The sequence below is a fragment of the Oncorhynchus keta genome, chromosome 3 (genome assembly GCF_023373465.1).
Source record: "Oncorhynchus keta strain PuntledgeMale-10-30-2019 chromosome 3, Oket_V2, whole genome shotgun sequence".
Lineage (NCBI taxonomy): Eukaryota > Metazoa > Chordata > Actinopteri > Salmoniformes > Salmonidae > Oncorhynchus > Oncorhynchus keta.
Window position 1 is genome coordinate 8,314,518 of NC_068423.1, and position 17,741 is coordinate 8,332,258.

Genomic DNA, 17,741 nt, shown 5'->3' on the forward strand with positions numbered 1-17,741 from the left:
TGGGCCCTCTCTTTGACACAGCGTATAGGCTTTCTTACACTGTGGTGTATTCCGTTGCTATTAACTTCTCAAACTCTTTTCCTTTCCTTCTCCCTTGCTTTCTCTTCCCCTCCTCTTTTTCTCTTTCTAGATCTGGAGGGGGATGAAAACATCTGTCCATTTGCTGTCCTGTCTTCCTTGCCCTGTGTCCTATCCACTTTGAGGAGAGAAATCCAAAGGTGTCTTCCGTTCTCTTCAACTACAACTCTCACAATTCTCCCTGTCATGGTTCCTTTCCTTTTCCATTTTCTGTATTTCCTGTCAATCTTCCAGCCACAGACGTCTCACCTTTTTGCCTTCGGTAAAGGTTTAACCTGAAATTACATTCCCCGAAACCTTAATAACCGACAAGGGCCCCACATTGTGTCACACAGAAATAGATAGATTTGTGTTTTATCATCATGTTGTGTGTGTGTGTCATATCCGAAATGTATGTTTGTCCCCATTGACTCTCCATAGCTTTCTTTTTCTATGAGGATGTTAGACCAAGCTGTCCAGGACATGTATACTCTCCATACAAGTGATTGTACTGAAGTTATATCAATTTTGACTTAGTCTTTCCTGCCATTTAGACACTTCTACTGGACTATGGCGCTTTTAAAAAAAAAAAAAATCCTGCGACGAGGGAGGAAGGATTATATTGATATCCTATGTAGGGCTGCTCGTAAGCTTTTATCTCTAGTTGCAATTTACTCATGAGGTCATTCAACAAGCTGACAAATACCATTCAGCCTACTATAACCATGTAGGATGTATGGTCAAATAATAATAATAACAACATATGGGACCCAGCGGGCAAAACTGGTTGAAATGATGTCATTACAACCTGAACAGCAATGTTGACAGTTTTGTCTGCTGTGTCGGTCATACAATACGCCTCGTCTCCAAAGACAGTTATCGTAGCTCTTTGGTTAGTGATGGTGAACTGCAAGCAGTAAATGGAGAAAAAAAAAACGTTTTTTTTCCCATTAGACATGACGGCATGGTTGGGTTAATTGCGTACTCTGCTTAGCTAGGCATTTCTATTAATATACCAACATAACCATCATTTATATTCTTCTAGAATGTTGCTCTTCAGTATCAAACAGTAATCTAGCATTAATCAGTTATCCAATCGAACATAATATGCATAAACGTATGAATGTGTAGCTCAACCTTGCGAGTGGGCGAATGCTTGTCGCAATCTCTGTCTCGATATCAAGTGTACATTTTGCACGGAGACGGCTAGCTAGATGAAATAGTCTATTGCACATACACATCCAGATGTCAAATGTGTATTGTACTTGTATAATATGTATTCCATATAGAGATTGAGTGTGAATACGTACATTCAAATGAAAGCACATGTTTGTGAGTGGACTCAAATCGTTCCTCTTTTTCAGTATCTTGCATCAATGGGAGATTCCGTATAAGCAAGAAGTTTATATATTTGAGCTTCATTACAATGGTATTTGTATTTACATTGACAGACTGTCATTCAATTAAATACTTTCAAAGTCCAATCAAGCGGCCCTTTGATTAAAGGGACAGTACACCCAATTTTAGTGGAATTTTACCTTCACCGAGAATCCGTTGACTACTTTCAAAGACAGATGAGCTTGAGTAAGAAAAACAGTGGTAGCTTGCGTGTGCCGCTGTCTCGCTCCTTCCTCTCAGTAACTAATGACTATTGTTTTAGGTTTCGAGTGTATTCTGCGTGTCACCAAACACAGACCTACCTCTCCATTACAGGTTCTGGTCATGTTTAAAAAGTTACACTGCCAGCCTAAAGTAGCATCAAGTATACTTGAACTCTTATTTAATCTGTATCTCTATGTGTATTCCAAAATGTTAGTCAAGAATGGACATTTCAGGAATCTTACCAATCACAGTCCATTTACTCTTGTTGTTCGACTCATAGGATATCGCAAACAATTGTTCGCTTTTAGACTTGAATGTAAATACTTCCGGTGTATAAAACAATGTGTATGACCTTCTAACATGTTTTAATACCGTGGCCTGTTGGTGTTTTTGTGGAGGCGTCTCTGTCAGATGTTATTGTATAGTTGCCAGTGACTGAATTCGGGGAGTTCGCTGAATGAAAATTTAAGCCTGAGCCTGTTCTCGGGATCTTCCTCTTGCCTTTTTTGTTATTTTATATGTTTAATGTAGACTGGCTGTTCAAATTCGCGGTTGTTTAATAGGCTACCGTGTCGTTAGTTTTAATGTAGGTATTTTACATTCCATGGGTAAGGTGACAAAATAGCCTTTTTAAAAGTTGAACCGGGGACCATTTACAATGCCACTGTCGATGAAAACACCTAGCGGGTTAGGAACAGACGCCATCTTTTAATATCGATCCTCCTGCCTGAAAGAGTAACTGTTGACATGTCTGGTTCTGGCCTCATTTGCTGCTGGTCTTTCGTGTGCCTTGTTCATCCCGACACGGCCTCCTTAAGATCTGCCTTGGAGGCCAGTGAACCTTTTCTCAGTTCAACAGGATACTCGATATGCTCTTTTTTTTGTAGAAATAAGAGCATGCCGGTTGATATTAAAGTTATCCCCTATATAAGATTCCTACTAGTCACACCAAGCCTTCCAGGTTAAGTCTGGCTTTACAGTTAAAATGATACAGTATGTGGTTGAGCCAATGGGTAATTGGGAAATTGTGATATAATGACGACGGACGTCAACAAATAGGCTTACCAGTTCACATATTTAGCCCTGTTCCTATTCAGGGAACTTGTTCACACTAGTGTTGCTTGGTAACTGTACATCCCTAAAAGCGTGTAATGTGTAAACAGGATAGGGATATAGAAAATAAATTAGGAATGATTTTTATTTCCGTTCTACCTTTACACTGACACACAATGACCCTTTTTCTCAGGCTGCTGTCCGTTATGCTGTTTGATAGACTAGCTATGAAGATTTAGTGGAGCTTTGTCGAAACTATATTTTGTAAGTGATCAAATATGATGATTAGTTTGTTGTTTTGGGACCATTAATACACTGAGCACTGTGTTATTGGAAATTCTTTAATTTAATAGACTGCTTTGGGGGTTGACAAAAAGACTGCTTTTGGGGTTGACAAAAAGACTGCTTTGGGTTGACAAAAAGACTGCTTTGGGGGTTGACAAAAAGGTAGTTTCGGGTTGACCAGAAATGTGGAGACGGATTAATACAGGCGATGTGGTAGACCTTAATCAAGAGATAATAGCCAAATGGCCCTCTGTCATCCAAATGTTTGATCTCTTTAGTCTAATTTCTAGTTTTTCATTTGACCCCCACACAGTCTTGGCAGACTTACCAACCCTCCTGAGTGGAGCACTTAACAGCCTTTGTATGAGTGGAATAGCATTGGCTGTACATATAAACATAATCCATGAGAATTTGTACAATATATGCGGAGGTATTCATAAAACCATTTGTATTGGACTGACCTATCAAATACCAGTGTACTTAGATAACCTGCAATATCTTTAAATAGCAGACTTGAAACCCAACAGTGAAAATGTGTACATTTTGTGTATAATTAACTGTGCATTGCTTCCCGGCCTAGTGATTCCAGGATACGTATTGCATTTATATAGAATAGCGTCGTTTTGAGGTTATTTACTTTTGGTTTACTGTTTAGGACTTGAGTTCGACTTCCTTTTTTCAATGTGTGATGTGTGCAAATTCTGGAGCTTTTATGTATTTATTTTGACCTCCCTGCAACTGTATATTTGAATTACAATTCCGGAACAGATATCGATTATTGACTTCATATGTTTTTTTAAGACCTAATAGGAACAGGTGATAACATTTTAACGATGAGAAATTGGGGAAGAGAGTGAAGAGAAATAAAATGGAAGTGTGAAAACGCATTGTCTTTCTGTTTTTATTCATCATTAGTCAAGAACAAACCCTTAGGAATCACCAACGTCCCCTTTAGCTTTGGGTTGTGACCATCTAGCCAGGATTGATTCCTGGTAGTCTCCAATCCCTTCAAACTCAACATCAGAGTCCTCCTCCATGGCAGCTTCTTCTGGACTCAAAAAGTCCTGTAAAAACAAGGTCCACACACAACCGATACTGTGAGTCAAGGTCCGTGTCATCAATCGTAAGGGTTATCGACAACCTTTTAAAAGGGAAATTCAAAACGCCATGTTGTGCCTACAACCCTAACGACTCAGTGCAAGACATTTAAAGCGGGTCATCTTATGTTATAGCGTTACAGGCACCGTATGAAATGATGACTTCTCGTTGAAGTTCCCCTTTAATTACCTTAAACTGCATTATCCTACCTCATCAGACTGCAAGTAGTTCTCTGCAAATGCCAGCATCTGTTTCAGCAAGGTGGTATGGTTGTAGTACCTCAATGCTTCCTGTTGAAACGGAGCCAAATTATTCCTTCACGTTCACTTTGGACACGATCTGCAAGTCGAGTTTTACCTTTTCATCAAGCTTGTCAGACACAATTCCTTGCATTTTTCAATGAATCACTGCCCTAAAAAAAAACGTTAAGTACAACAAAACACAAAATGGAAGTATCTGCAGACTGAATTATTTCACATCCTTGTGATTTGGTCTTTTTCCCATAATGCCTGAGTCGAGGCAAACGGTGTTTCTGCGCTTATGTACAGAGTGGAGGCCTGCGCTGAGCATTTGCATTCCTAGATCACCATGGTGATTTTGAACAGAGCAGGGGATTGTCCAAGTCTAGGATTCCTATTACAGGGCCGTGCTAGGTCGGAGACTGAGCAGCGGAAGGCCGAATTCCAAATCAATCCCTAGCTGCCTATGTATTTCCTTCCTGTCTCTGAAGTTACTAGTCCAATTCCGTTTCTCCCCGAAGTGTGCACTCTATTTACTCCCACGTTTGGTTTTTGGGAAGCCTAGGAGGAGCACTACAGGTTGTAAGAAAACAAGCGCAAAATCCCATAGTTGAGAAGGCTGGATTAGTGAAAGCAGTTTAATAGAAGAAAACTTTGCTTTTATTTATCCAAATATATACGGATCCGTAAATACCTCAATGAAGGCTAACAGGAAGGATGCATTGGCTGTCTATTTCAATTGGTCTTTACAGTGATTCCTCGCAATCTATCTCCTCGCCTCATTTTCAGCCATAGTAGGTCCTTTGTCGCTCCCTTCCGACTTCCTTTTCCAATGGGTTTAAAGAAAGAGGTGAGAGGATGTGAGGAAAGTTGAAAAGATGAATAGAGACATTCTCTCACCACTCTGGGTGTGAAGCTGTGGTCATCCAGGCCCCACTGCTCTCTGTAAGACTGGTAGTATAACATATTCTGCCTCATGACCTTGTCCTCGGGGTCAAAGAGCACGTAGCTGGACGCACAGGGGGCCGCACTGCGGGCATCGTTTACTGTATTGAGAGGAGAAGAATAACTTGTCCTTTTTATTTGGACTCTTTCGTTTAGTCCCGATACATAGGCTCGACGTTATTGTTAATCAAAGTAAGATGGTGGATAATATCTACATTATAAGACTATGGTTGGTACTTACACTTATAATAAGCAAATTGCAGGTAGTGATACATAGTGGCGATGAATTTCTCCACAAAGTAGCCGCCAACATTTGGCATTAGGTTTTCCTCACACTTCACCTCGCATCTCAGTGCGTCAACATAGGCATCTGTGAAAGAAGGTGGCAAAAAAACGAGTTTAGTCCTAATAGTCATTCAAAGTCATGGTACATAGCTAACTCAACCAGAATTGAGGCTACTCATGGGTTTATATAATCTGGGTCTGTATAGCCAGCCCTGACTGCCAAATATAAGCAACCTTTCGACCTTGACCTCCCTGAGAGACCACCATCTCTGGCACCTTAACTTAAAAACCACTCTCACATTTATAGACCGAGCTATGGATGCAAGGACTGACCATCCATGATATCAAAATGATACGTCTTACCATGTTTTGAAGCTATACGGTGTTTGGTTTTCAATTACATTGTATCCAAACAATGGAGCGTTACAGGCTAATATGTTGGATTATGGTGGGGTACGACAATAACCTCATGAGGCATTTAGAAGTTGTACTCTTCAAGAATCTATAGGCATATATCATTAATTTAAAAGTCCAAAAATCGATGTACCAATCGCAAATTGCCCCCCCCTTTTTTAAAAAGAGCTTTTCTTCCATTTCCGGATTCTAAGATTGCAACTTTGTTTGGCCCAGACTTTGTTTTGGAAAACACTCAGCTTCTTACTATTTAAAAAAAAAAAAGAATCAAACATGTATATTGCACATTCTTCTAAGGAACCCTGGTTTTACCTGGGTCTGCCTTCTGTGTTTTTGGGTCTTAGTGAGGCAGCAGTAGCCTACCTGCCAGTGTGGGGTACAGATCTTTAGTTTGGGGGAGGTCGGCGTCGCAGGCCCCGTGGCACATGGCCTGACACAGGCTGTACTGCTGGAGGTACTGGCTGAGGGCCTGCTCCATGTGACTTATACTGCTGCTGAAGTCCTCAGAGTTGAACAAGGTGACCGCTTTCAGGAAGCTAACCTTGGGGGTGACAAGGTCGTGTGGATGTTGGGGGTCAGTTTAATTTCATTTTAGTTAATTCTGGAAGAACACTGAAATTTGCAATTACATGGAATTGATCCCAACCCCCCACCCTGAGTGACAGAGTAATGTGAATATTAGTGAATCTGTAGTGACGGGGTATTGTGAATATTCGTGAACCTGTGGTGACGGGGTATTGTGAATATTAGTGAACCTGTGGTGACGGGGTATTGTGAATATTAGTGAACCTGTAGTGACGGTATTGTGAATATTAGTGAACCTGTGGTGACGGGGTATTGTGAATATTAGTGGACCTGTAGTGACGGGGTATTGTGAATATTAGTGAACCTGTAGTGACGGGGTAGTGTGAATATTAGTGAACCTGTGGTTACGGGTATTGTGAATATTAGTGAACCTGTGGTGACGGGGTATTGTGAATATTAGTGAACCTGTAGTGACGGGGTATTGTGAATATTAGTGAACCTGTAGTGACGGGGTATTGTGAATATTAGTGAACCTGTGGTGACGGGGTATTGTGAATATTAGTGAACCTGTAGTGACGGGGTATTGTGAATATTAGTGAACCTGTAGTGATGGGGGTATTGTGAATATTAGTGAACCTGTAGTGATGGGGGTATTGTGAATATTAGTGAACCTGTGGTTACGGGTATTGTGAATATTAGTGAACCTGTGGTGACGGGGTATTGTGAATATTAGTGAACCTGTAGTGACGGGGTATTGTGAATATTAGTGAACCTGTAGTGACGGGGTATTGTGAATATTAGTGAACCTGTCGTGATGGGGGTATTGTGAATATTAGTGAACCTGTCGTGATGGGGGTATTGTGAATATTAGTGAACCTGTAGTGATGGGGGTATTGTGAATATTAGTGGACCTGTAGTGACGGGTTATTGTGAATATTAGTGAACCTGTCGTGACAGGGTATTGTGAACCTGTAGTGATGGGGGTATTGTGAATATTAGTGGACCTGTAGTGACGGGGTATTGTGAACATGTAGTGATGGGGTATTGTGAATATTAGTGAACCTGTCATGACTGGGTATTGTGAATATTAGTGAACCTGTATTGACGGGGTATTATGAATATTAGTGAACCTGTAGTGATGGGGGTATTGTGAATATTAGTGAACCTGTAGTGATGGGGGTATTGTGAATATTAGTGAACCTGTAGTGACGGGGTATTGTGAATATTAGTGAACCTGTAGTGACGGGGTATTGTGAATATTAGTGAACCTGTAGTGATGGGGTATTGTGAATATTAGTGAACCTGTAGTGATGGGGTATTGTGAATATTAGTGAACCTGTAGTGACGGGGTATTGTGAATATTAGTGAACCTGTAGTGATGGGGTATTGTGAATATTAGTGAACCTGTAGTGATGGGGTATTGTGAATATTAGTGAACCTGTAGTGACGGGGTATTGTGAATATTAGTGAACCTGTCGTGACGGGGTATTGTGAATATTAGTGAACCTGTAGTGACGGGGTATTGTGAATATTAGTGAACCTGTAGTGACTGGGTATTGGGAATATTACTGAACCTGTAGTGATGGGGTATTGTGAATATTAGTGAACCTGTAGTGACTGGGTATTGTGAATATTAGTGAACCTGTAGTGACGGGGTATTGTGAATATTAGTGAACCTGTAGTGATGGGGTATTGTGAATATTAGTGAACCTGTAGTGACTGGGTATTGTGAATATTAGTGAACCTGTAGTGACTGGGTATTGTGAATATTAGTGAACCTGTAGTGACGGGGTATTGTGAATATTAGTGAACCTGTCGTGACGGGGTATTGTGAATATTAGTGAACCTGTAGTGATGGGGGTATTGTGAATATTAGTGAACCTGTCGTGATGGGGGTATTGTGAATATTAGTGAACCTGTCGTGATGGGGGTATTGTGAATATTAGTGAACCTGTAGTGATGGGGGTATTGTGAATATTAGTGGACCTGTAGTGACTGGGTATTGTGAATATTAGTGAACCTGTAGTGACTGGGTATTGTGAATATTAGTGAACCTGTAGTGACGGGGTATTGTGAATATTAGTGAACCTGTAGTGACGGGGTATTGTGAATATTAGTGAACCTGTAGTGACGGGGTATTGTGAATATTAGTGAACCTGTAGTGACGGGGTATTGTGGATTGATATTAGGTTGGGGTCAGATTGATTTTGTAGTACCTTTTCCCACCTCTCCTTTATGCTCACCTCATAGGGGCGTTCTTCGTGGTCAATGAGAGCACCCTCCAAGTCAAACTCTCTTTTGTATTGGTTCATGTGCCGTGTCATGACCGGGTCCTCTGGGTTTCTCTGTAGATAGGTGTGGGCTGACGCCAACGCCTTCTGGAGGTCATCCGTCTGGGAGAAACATAACACAGGCCAAGTGGTGAAGGCCCTGTTGGAATACTCAGAAAATGCGTCCTTCCTTCATCCAAGTTATCACTGATCTAACATTAAGACAATTGATGATAGCAATGCTGTAGATTAGAACGCTTGCTAGCATCAATCCAGTCATGTCAATGATGACTTCAAGAAAGGGAGGAAAATACAATTTGATAAGTATTCTAACTGCAGTGGGACAGATATTTTTTTAACCTTTATTTAACTAGGCAAGTCAGTTAAGAACAAATTCTTATTTTCAATGACGGCCTAGGAACAGTAGGTTAACTGCCTGTTCAGGGGCAGAATGACAGATTTGTACCTTGTCAGCTCGGGGGTTTGAACTTGCAACCTTCCGGTTACTAGTCCAACGCTCTAACCACTAGGTTACCCTGCCGCCAGATACTGTATGTAGACAGGAGAATTTCAATTGTTCAAAGCGGTTTCCTCTCTTTGTGTCTTTTCCATCATTGGAACAGATGTGGTGTGTGGCAGGACTTTGGGCTACTTTGAGCTGTCTAGTACTTTTGCTTTAGACCAGTGGTCACCAACCTTTTCTGAGACAAGATCACTTTCGCAAGTCAAAAAGCATGCTGAGATCTTACCGCTCTTTTTTTAAACACGACTTCAAAAATGTACATTAACCTAATAAAAACATTTATTTAAAAAAAAATGTAATAGTTTGTTTTTATTGAGGAACACAAAGAAAGTACAAATAAAGTTAAATAAAAGAACAACAAAAGATCTGTCAGTTACAGTGCACATTATACCTTCATCATATTAGTTACATTGACATGTTTGAATTAGACCTTTTCCAAGTACGAAACCCATTTTTCCCAGTATTCCTGACCTCTCTCCTCTTGAGTTCTTAAAGCAAAGGTCATACGCTCCATGTGGTGTATTTCTTCTACAATGTCTATCCATTGTGTCACTGTGGGAGGGTCTTTTTGTAGCCATTTCCTAGTGATTGCCTTTTTACTGGCTGCCAGTAGGACCTTTTAAGAGGTACTTTTCTCTATTGTGTAAGTTACCAGGTATTTCACCCATGGACAAAGAAATGAATGTTTGTTCTATGTCACATCCCATTATTTTTCCAATGCTAGATCTTATTTATCCCCAGTAAGTGTTGATTGCGGGGCAGGTCCAGAAGATATGAGAGTGATCCACCCTCAATAGACAGCATTCTCTCCAACAAGGGTATAGGGAGCCAGTCTGTTTTGATTTCAGTTTAGGTGTTATGAAGAAACGTATAACATTCTTCCAACAGAACTCTCTCCGTGACCTTGAGTTGGTGGAGCTTTGTTGAGTCTCTAATATGTTCAACCATGTTTCATCAGTTATTTCAATGTTAAGTTCCTCCTCCCATTTCTTTTAAATATAGTTTGTAGAATGTTTCTTTGAGGATTGAATACCCAAGTAGAGATTTGAAATAGTTTTTTTGTTACCCCCCAAGTTGTATGCGTTAGTGAATACTTGGATTAATTGTTGAGGTGCTCGAGGGTCAATCATTTTTTATCTCCCTTAAGAAATACGGTCGAACTTGTAGGTATCTGTAAAAATCTTGTTTATCCAAGCCATGTTTTTTACTTAGGTCCTGGAAGTTATCAAGGTCCCCGTTCCTTATAATTGTACTGAATGATGTGATGCCTTTCTGCATCCATTGTTTAAACCTGCTGTCCTGAGTTGCAGGGATGAAGCTGGGGTCGTATGCGGGCCAACTCAGCAGTTTGATCTCTCTGTCTAAATGATTTTGCTTAACTACCCTAAACCATGTCTTCAGAGAGAAATTAATCCACTGATTTTGTCTATTGTCTATTTCTTTTACCATGTCCTTATTTCCCAAAACTGACTGTATGGGTATCTCTGTCAAAGTAGTCTCAATGTCTTTCCATTTGGATTCATATTCTGAATTGCACCAACACACCAGAGGTCTCAATTGGGCTGACACAAAAATAATATTTTAGGTTTAGTAAGGCCATACCCCCACAGTTTTTTGGTAATTGTAATGTTGCATATCTAATTCTTGGTCTCTTACTGTTCCAGATGAACCTTGATATCCGTTTATCCCTAAACTGTTTAGGTGGGATTTCTATGGGCAGTGATTGGAACAAATACAGTAACCTCAGCAGGATGTTCATTTTGATTGTTTCAATTCTACTATTAAAATCTAAGGGAAGTGAATTCCACCTGTCTAGGTCATCATATACACTGCTCAAAAAAATAAAGGGAACACTTAAACAACACATTGTAACTCCAAGTCAATCACACTTCTGTGAAATCAAATTGTCCACTTAGGAAGCAACACTGATTGACAATACATTTCACATGCTGTTGTGCAAATGGAATAGACAACAGGTGAAAATTATAGGCATTTAGCAAGACACCCCCAATAAAGGAGTGGTTCTGCAGGTGGTGACCACAGACCACTTCTCAGTTCCTAAGCTTCCTGGCTGATGTTTTGGTCACTTTTGAATGCTGGCGGTGCTTTCACTCTAGTGGTAGCATGAGACGGAGTCTACAACCCACACAAGTGGCTCAGGTAGTGCAGCTCATCCAGGATGGCACATCAATGCGAGCTGTGGCAAGAAGGTTTGCTGTGTCTGTCAGCGTAGTGTCCAGAGCATGGAGGCGCTACCAGGAGACAGGCTAGTACATCAGGAGACGTGGAGGAGGCCGTAGGAGGGCAACAACCCAGCAGCAGGATCGCTACCTCTGCCTTTGTGCAAGGAGGAGCAGGAGGAGCACTGCCAGAGCCCTGCAAAATGACCTCCAGCAGGCCACAAATGTGCATGTGTCTGCTCAAACGGTGAGAATCAGACTCCATGAGGGTGGTATGAGGGCCCGACGTCCACAGGTGGGGGTTGTGCTACAGCCCAACACTGTGCAGGACGTTTGGCATCTGCCAGAGAACACCAAGATTGGCAAATTCGCCACTGGCGCCCTGTGCTCTTCACAGATGAAAGCAGGTTCACACTGAGCACATGTGAAAGACGTGACAGTCTGGAGACGCCGTGGAGAACGTTCTGCTGCCTGCAACATCCTCCAGCATGACCGGTTTGGTGGCGAGTCAGTCATGGTGTGGGGTGGCATTTCTTTGGGGGGCCGCACAGCCTTCCGTGTGCTCGCCAGAGGTAGCCTGACTGCCATTAGGTACCGAGATGAGATCCTCAGACCCCTTGTGAGACTATATGCTGGTGCGGTTGGCCCTGGGTTCCTCCTAATGCAAGACAATGCTAGACCTCATGTGGCTGGAGTGTGTCAGCAGTTCCTGCAAGAGGAAGGCATTGATGCTACGGACTGACCGTTCCCCAGACCTGAATCCAATTGAGCACATCTGGGACATCATGTCTCGCTCCATCCACCAACGCCACATTGCACCACAGACTGTCCAGGAGTTGGCGGATGCTTTAGTCCAGGTCTGGGAGGAGATCCCTCAGGAGACCATCCGCCACCTCATCAGGAGCATGCCCAGGCGTTGTAGGGAGGTCATACAGGCACGTGGAGACCACACACACTACTGAGCCTCATTTTGACTTGTTTTAAGGACATTACATCAACGTTGGATCAGCCTGTAGTGTGGTTTTCCACTTTAATTTTGAGTGTGACTCCAAATCCAGACCTCCATGGGTTGATAAATTTGATTTCCATTGATAATTTGAGTGATTTTGTTGTCAGCACATTCAACTATGTAAAGAAAAAAGTATTTAATAAGAATATTTCATTCATTCAGATCTAGGATGTGTTATTGTAGTGTTCCCTTTATTTTTTTGAGCAGTGTATTTTCTTGTTAATGTGATCGTAATTCGTGCAATAAAGTTTGGGTGTATCTTTTGGTATATATACTCAGTTGTTCTGAACACGTCATTAGTCTCAGAGGCGACAGGGAGAGGGCATCAGAGGGTCCGCCTCTCACGGTCCCTGCACTCTCTTTCCTCTCAGGTGAGACTGACCAGAGAGGGGGAAACTCGAGTCGCACTGCATCCGACTCAGGCACAAAGTCATGTTGTTCCTATGTCCAGAGAAAGTGAAATACCTCAATATAAAATAGACATGACAAGCTGCTAATAATAATTCAAAAAACACAGGGCTATTGATACACTTGGCTACTCATTCAGTGGGGGTAGGTGGAGTTTGAACCATTTAATTTGTCTGAAAATACAAAATGGAAACGCATTGCCTGCGCAGGGCTTCTGAATCAAGTGCACCTCCCAGCAACTACACAACACAAAAAAAAGGAGCGGCAAGCCTTTATGCCTTTGTCGTTGGCCTTTCTACAGAAATGTTTGGTGATTGACTAGGAATGCCTCAAAGGACTTGTTGGCGACCACTGCTTGAGACTATTGATATGGCAGCAAAGATGGTTTATTTCTGAAATATCACAACTTTGAGGGCAAACGGATTAGATAATATTACAACCTTGGCACATCTGTGTTTGGGAAGTTTCTTCCATTCTTCTCTGCAGATCTTCTAAAACTCTATCAGGTTGGAGTGTCGCTGCACAACTATTTTCAGATATCTCCAGAGAAGTTTGATCGGGTTCAAGTCCGGGTTCTGGCTGGGCCACTCAAGGATATTCAAAGACTTGTCCCGAAGCCACTCCTGTGTTGACTTGTCTGTGTGCTTAGGGTCATTGTGTTGGAAGGAACCTTCGCCCCAGTCTGAGGCCCTGGGGGCTCTGGAGTAGGTTTTCATCAATGATTTCGCTGTACTTTGCTCCATTCATCTTTCCCTCGATCCTGACTAGTCTTTCAGTTCCTGCCGCTGAAAAACATCCCCACAGCATGATGCTGTCACCACCATGCTTCACCGTAGTGATGGTATTGGCCAGGTGATGAGCGGTGCCTGGTTTCCTCCAGATGTGACACTTGGCATTCAGGCCAAAGAGTTCAATCTTGGTTTCATCAGACCAGAGAATCTTGTTTCTCATGGTCTGAAAGTCCTTTGGGTGCCTTTTGGCAAACTCCAAGCGGGCTTTCATGTGCCTTTTACTGATCAGTAGCTTCCGTCTGGCCACTCTACCGTAAAGGCCTGATTGGTGGAGTGCTGCACAGATGGTTGTTCTCCCATCTCCACAGAGGAACTCTGGAGCTCAGTCAGACTGACCATTGGGTTCTTGGTCACCTCCCTGACCAAGGCCTTTCTCTCCCGATTGCTCTGGTTGGTTGGGCAGCCAGCTCTAGGAAGTCTTGGTGGTTCCAAACTTCTTCCATTTAAAAATTACGGAGGCCACTGTTCTTGGGGACCTTCAATGCTGCAGAAATGTTTCGGTACGCTTCTCCAGATCTGTGCCTTGACACAATCCTGTCTCAGAGCTAAGGACAATTCCTTCGACCTCATTGCTTGGTTATTTGCTCTGACATGCACTATCAATTGTGGGACCTTATATAGACAGGTGTGCGCCTTTCCAAATCATGTCCAATCAATTGAATTTACCACAGGTGGAATGCAATCAAGTTGTCAACTTCTCAATGATGATCAATAGAAACAGGATGCACATGAGCTCAATTTCGAGGCTCATAGCAAAGGATCTGAATACTTATGTAAATAAGGTATTATTTAAATGTTTTTATACATTTGAAAAAACATTTCTAAAAACCTGTTTTCGCTTCATCATTATGGGGTATTGTGTGTAGATGTTAATTTAATCAATATCATAAGGCTGTAATGTACAACATGTGAATAAAGTGAAGGGGTCTGAATACTTTCCGAATGCACTGCATCTTTCCTGCAGATTAATCATGGTTAACACAACAGGTTCTATTTTATGCTTGCGGTAAGCAGGTGTGAAGTGTGAAACGCACGTTAGTTTGACTTTCGTCATGTAAAAACTGGCGCATTGGCATTTTCCAGCCCTTGCGCCAGGTTTGTGAATTTACCTTCCTAGCATTAGCTCGCTTGCGCTGAGGTGGAAGGGGTGGAATTATTTTTGGTGTGTCCTTATAAACGTGCGCCAATATGCCAATTTCAGTCAGCCAAGAGAGGATAATTAAGACCGACCAAAAACTGGTCTTAGCAGTAATGCAATTGGTTATGGCATTGATTTTGTCAAAAAAAAAGATCTTCCACTTTCCTCTATTGGACCTAACTGTCAAATCGCGGGAATTCAGCTGGCTTTCTGGGGTGATGAATCCACTTGTAGCCTATATTTGCCTGTTTGTTTGTTTACCTTTTCATGTGGCAAAGTCACTACTGACCTTATCAACACCGATAGTAGGTTATTTTTTATTTCACCTTTATGTTACCAGGTAGGCCAGTTGAGAAGAAGTTCTCATTTACAACTGCGACCTGGCCAAGATAAAGCAAAGCAGTGTGACACAAACAACTCTGAGTTACACATGGGATAAACAAATGTACAGTCAATAACACAATAGACAAATCTGTATACATTGTGTGCAAACGTAGTAAGATTAGGGAGGTAAGGCAATAAATAGGCCTTAGTGGCGAAATAATTGCAATTAAACACTGGAGTGATATATGTGCAGAAGATGAATGTGCAAGTAGAGATAAGACTCCAGCTTCAGTGATTTTTGCAATTCGTTCCAGTCATTGGCAGCAGAGAACTGGAAGGAAAGGCGGCCAAACGAGGAGTTGGCTTTGGGGATGACCAGTGAAATATACCTGCTGGAGCACGTGCTACGTTTGTGCTGCTATGGTGCTATGGTGACCAGTAGGCTGAGATAAGGCGGGGCTTTACCTAGCAAAGACTTATAGGTGACCTGGAGCCAGTGGCTTTGGCTACGAATATGTAGTGGGGTCCAGCCAACGGGAGCATACCGGTCGCAGTGGTGGGTAGTATATGGGGCTTTGGTGACAAAACGGATGGCACTGTGATAGACTACATACAATTTGCTGAGTAGAGTGTTGGAGGCTATTTTGTAAATGACATCGCCGAAGTCAAGGATCGGTAGGATAGTCAGTTTTACGAGGGTATGTTTGGCAGCATGAGTGAAGGATGCTTTGTTGCGAAATAGGAAGAGGATTCTAGATTTAATTTTGAATTGGAGATGCTTAATGTGCCTTTGTTTATCCCATGTATAACTATGTTGTTTTTGGCGCACTGCTTTGCTTTATTTTGGACTGGTCGCAGTTGTAAATGAGAACTTGTCCTCAACTGGCCTACCTGGTTAAATAAAGGTGAAATAAAAAATGTGAGTCTGGAAAGAGAGTTTACAGTCTAACCAGACACCTAGGTATTTGTAGTTGTCCACATACTCTAAGTCAAAACCGTCTAGAGTAGTGATGCTAGACGGTTGGGCAGGTGTGGGCAGCGATCGGTTGAAGAGCATGCATTTAGTTTTACTTGCATTTAAGAGCAGTTGGAGACCACGGAAGAAGTGTTGTATGGCATTGAAGCTCGACTGGAGGTTTGTTAACACACAGTGTCCAAAGAAGGGCCAGAAGTATACAGAATGGTGTCGTCTGCTAGAGGTGGATCAGAGAATCACCAGCAGCATGAGCGACATCATTGATGTATACAGCGATATACTGTTATAGCGATATACTCTGTATTTGGAAGTAGTAATGGTGAGTGGACATTTCCCATTTTTGTTGTTTCTGTAAACTATTTAACAAATTAGGTTATAATGGACTAGTAGGAGTTGATGACAGTGCAATGCATAAAATATCATATACACAACTTGAGGCAAACACATATTTACCCATGGGGCACATTATGATTGGCCAATGAGGGGTTAAGCCTCAACACGCCTTCAATTTGTTTATTCATCAAAACTCAGGCCACGGCCTGCTACTGCGCTCATAATTCTGGTTGTGAAAATAGCATAAATATGTATTTCTGAGTCCAAAATGTGACTTACCTGGACATAAGCAAAGTACATGTAACGGTAGGGCGACCTATTATCGAAATCATCCATGACCTCTTTTCTAGGGTAAGGGAGCGAGAGCGCAGGGAAGTGCATCCTGCACTTTTTCAGGCATGATGCTCGCATCAAAATGCGCCAGAAGATCTGCATATCCCCGGTGCTGCTTGCCATGACAGGCTCCTGTAGCTGTACATGACTGGCATTACAGTTTCGTATGCAGTATGTCACGCTGTCTTTCAGAAGTCGATGCAGGCGTAAACTTAATTCAATGAATTTGATACAGTCCGTCCAATTTTCTGAGGCATAATTGTCCAAGCCTTGTGCATACGCAGACTCGATTGGCATGAGCTCCTCTTGTGGGAAATGTCTAAAGTTGTAGTTGTCATACTGCGCGACCACTACAGTGGCAATAAAACACAAAGAGATTGAGAAAATAACTCCTTTTACGCGTTGGAGATTGGCGACCATGATAAATGCATTCATCCAAGTTGCGCATTTGTCTCTGGCCAATAAAACGGGACTGTGTTTTTCCATTTACTTTCAGGGAGAGGTGGGCCGGCAAACCGTTTAGGGGTCTTGGGGAATTCACGAGTTGGACAGTTGTAGCCCGTGGTCTCTGATTTCTAGCTGTCATAACCTCCAGCAGTCATATCAGAACACGTTTAGTTGTTCATTTAAAACGCGTTCCACGTGCGTAAAAATACATGTAGCCTAGTTAACAATTCCATTAGCTGAATGTGAACGAGGGTCTCTTCAGGCTACTGGGCCACTGGAGATAATTTAGCGTGAGATCAGCGTGTTTCGTGATAGTAGATGGATTAAATAGGATGTATACCTATCTGTTTAGGATATTTATCAAAGTAATTAAACTCAATCTATCTTTAAGCATACCATTGCTTCTACCAAGAGGTCTGAATGGCTTTCGGAGGTAGTGCACTTACCTTGACTGTAGAATAGCTGGTTCAGGACCTGGCTATTCCCCCTCAATGAATCACTGCAAT

The 17,741-nt window shown here is 42.1% G+C and overlaps 2 protein-coding genes across 2 annotated transcripts in view; one reads left to right on the forward strand and one right to left on the reverse strand.

The window, feature by feature from the left end:
- The window catches only part of adam11 (ADAM metallopeptidase domain 11), a 53,031-nt gene extending 49,149 nt beyond the window's left edge, over nucleotides 1-3,882 (forward strand). The window contains exon 26 of the mRNA XM_052488060.1: nucleotides 131-3,882. Within this exon, the coding sequence (XP_052344020.1) occupies nucleotides 131-146 (16 nt within the window). The 3' untranslated portion in view covers nucleotides 147-3,882. The remainder of the gene's footprint in view (nucleotides 1-130) is intronic.
- On the reverse strand, nucleotides 3,883-17,641 carry LOC118364921 (cartilage-associated protein-like). The gene is made up of 7 exons (XM_035746746.2): nucleotides 16,735-17,641; nucleotides 8,747-8,896; nucleotides 6,342-6,519; nucleotides 5,521-5,649; nucleotides 5,235-5,380; nucleotides 4,305-4,385; nucleotides 3,883-4,061 (listed from the first exon to the last, which is right to left on the reverse strand). Exons 1-7 carry the CDS (start codon nucleotides 17,272-17,274, stop codon nucleotides 3,927-3,929), a joined length of 1,359 nt encoding a protein of 452 aa, XP_035602639.1. The 5' UTR covers nucleotides 17,275-17,641; the 3' UTR covers nucleotides 3,883-3,926.
- Nucleotides 17,642-17,741: the final 100 nt, after the last annotated feature.

Coding starts and splice junctions, on each gene's coding strand:
- LOC118364921 (XM_035746746.2), bottom strand. CDS start 17,274: ATGGAAAAACACAGTCCCGTTTTATTGGCCAGAGACAAATGCGCAACT. Junction 4,386..5,234: donor ACAGCTTCACACCCAGAGTG/GTGAGAGAATGT, acceptor CCGTTTCAACAG/GAAGCATTGAGGTACTACAA. Junction 4,062..4,304: donor ACTACTTGCAGTCTGATGAG/GTAGGATAATGC, acceptor TTGTTTTTACAG/GACTTTTTGAGTCCAGAAGA.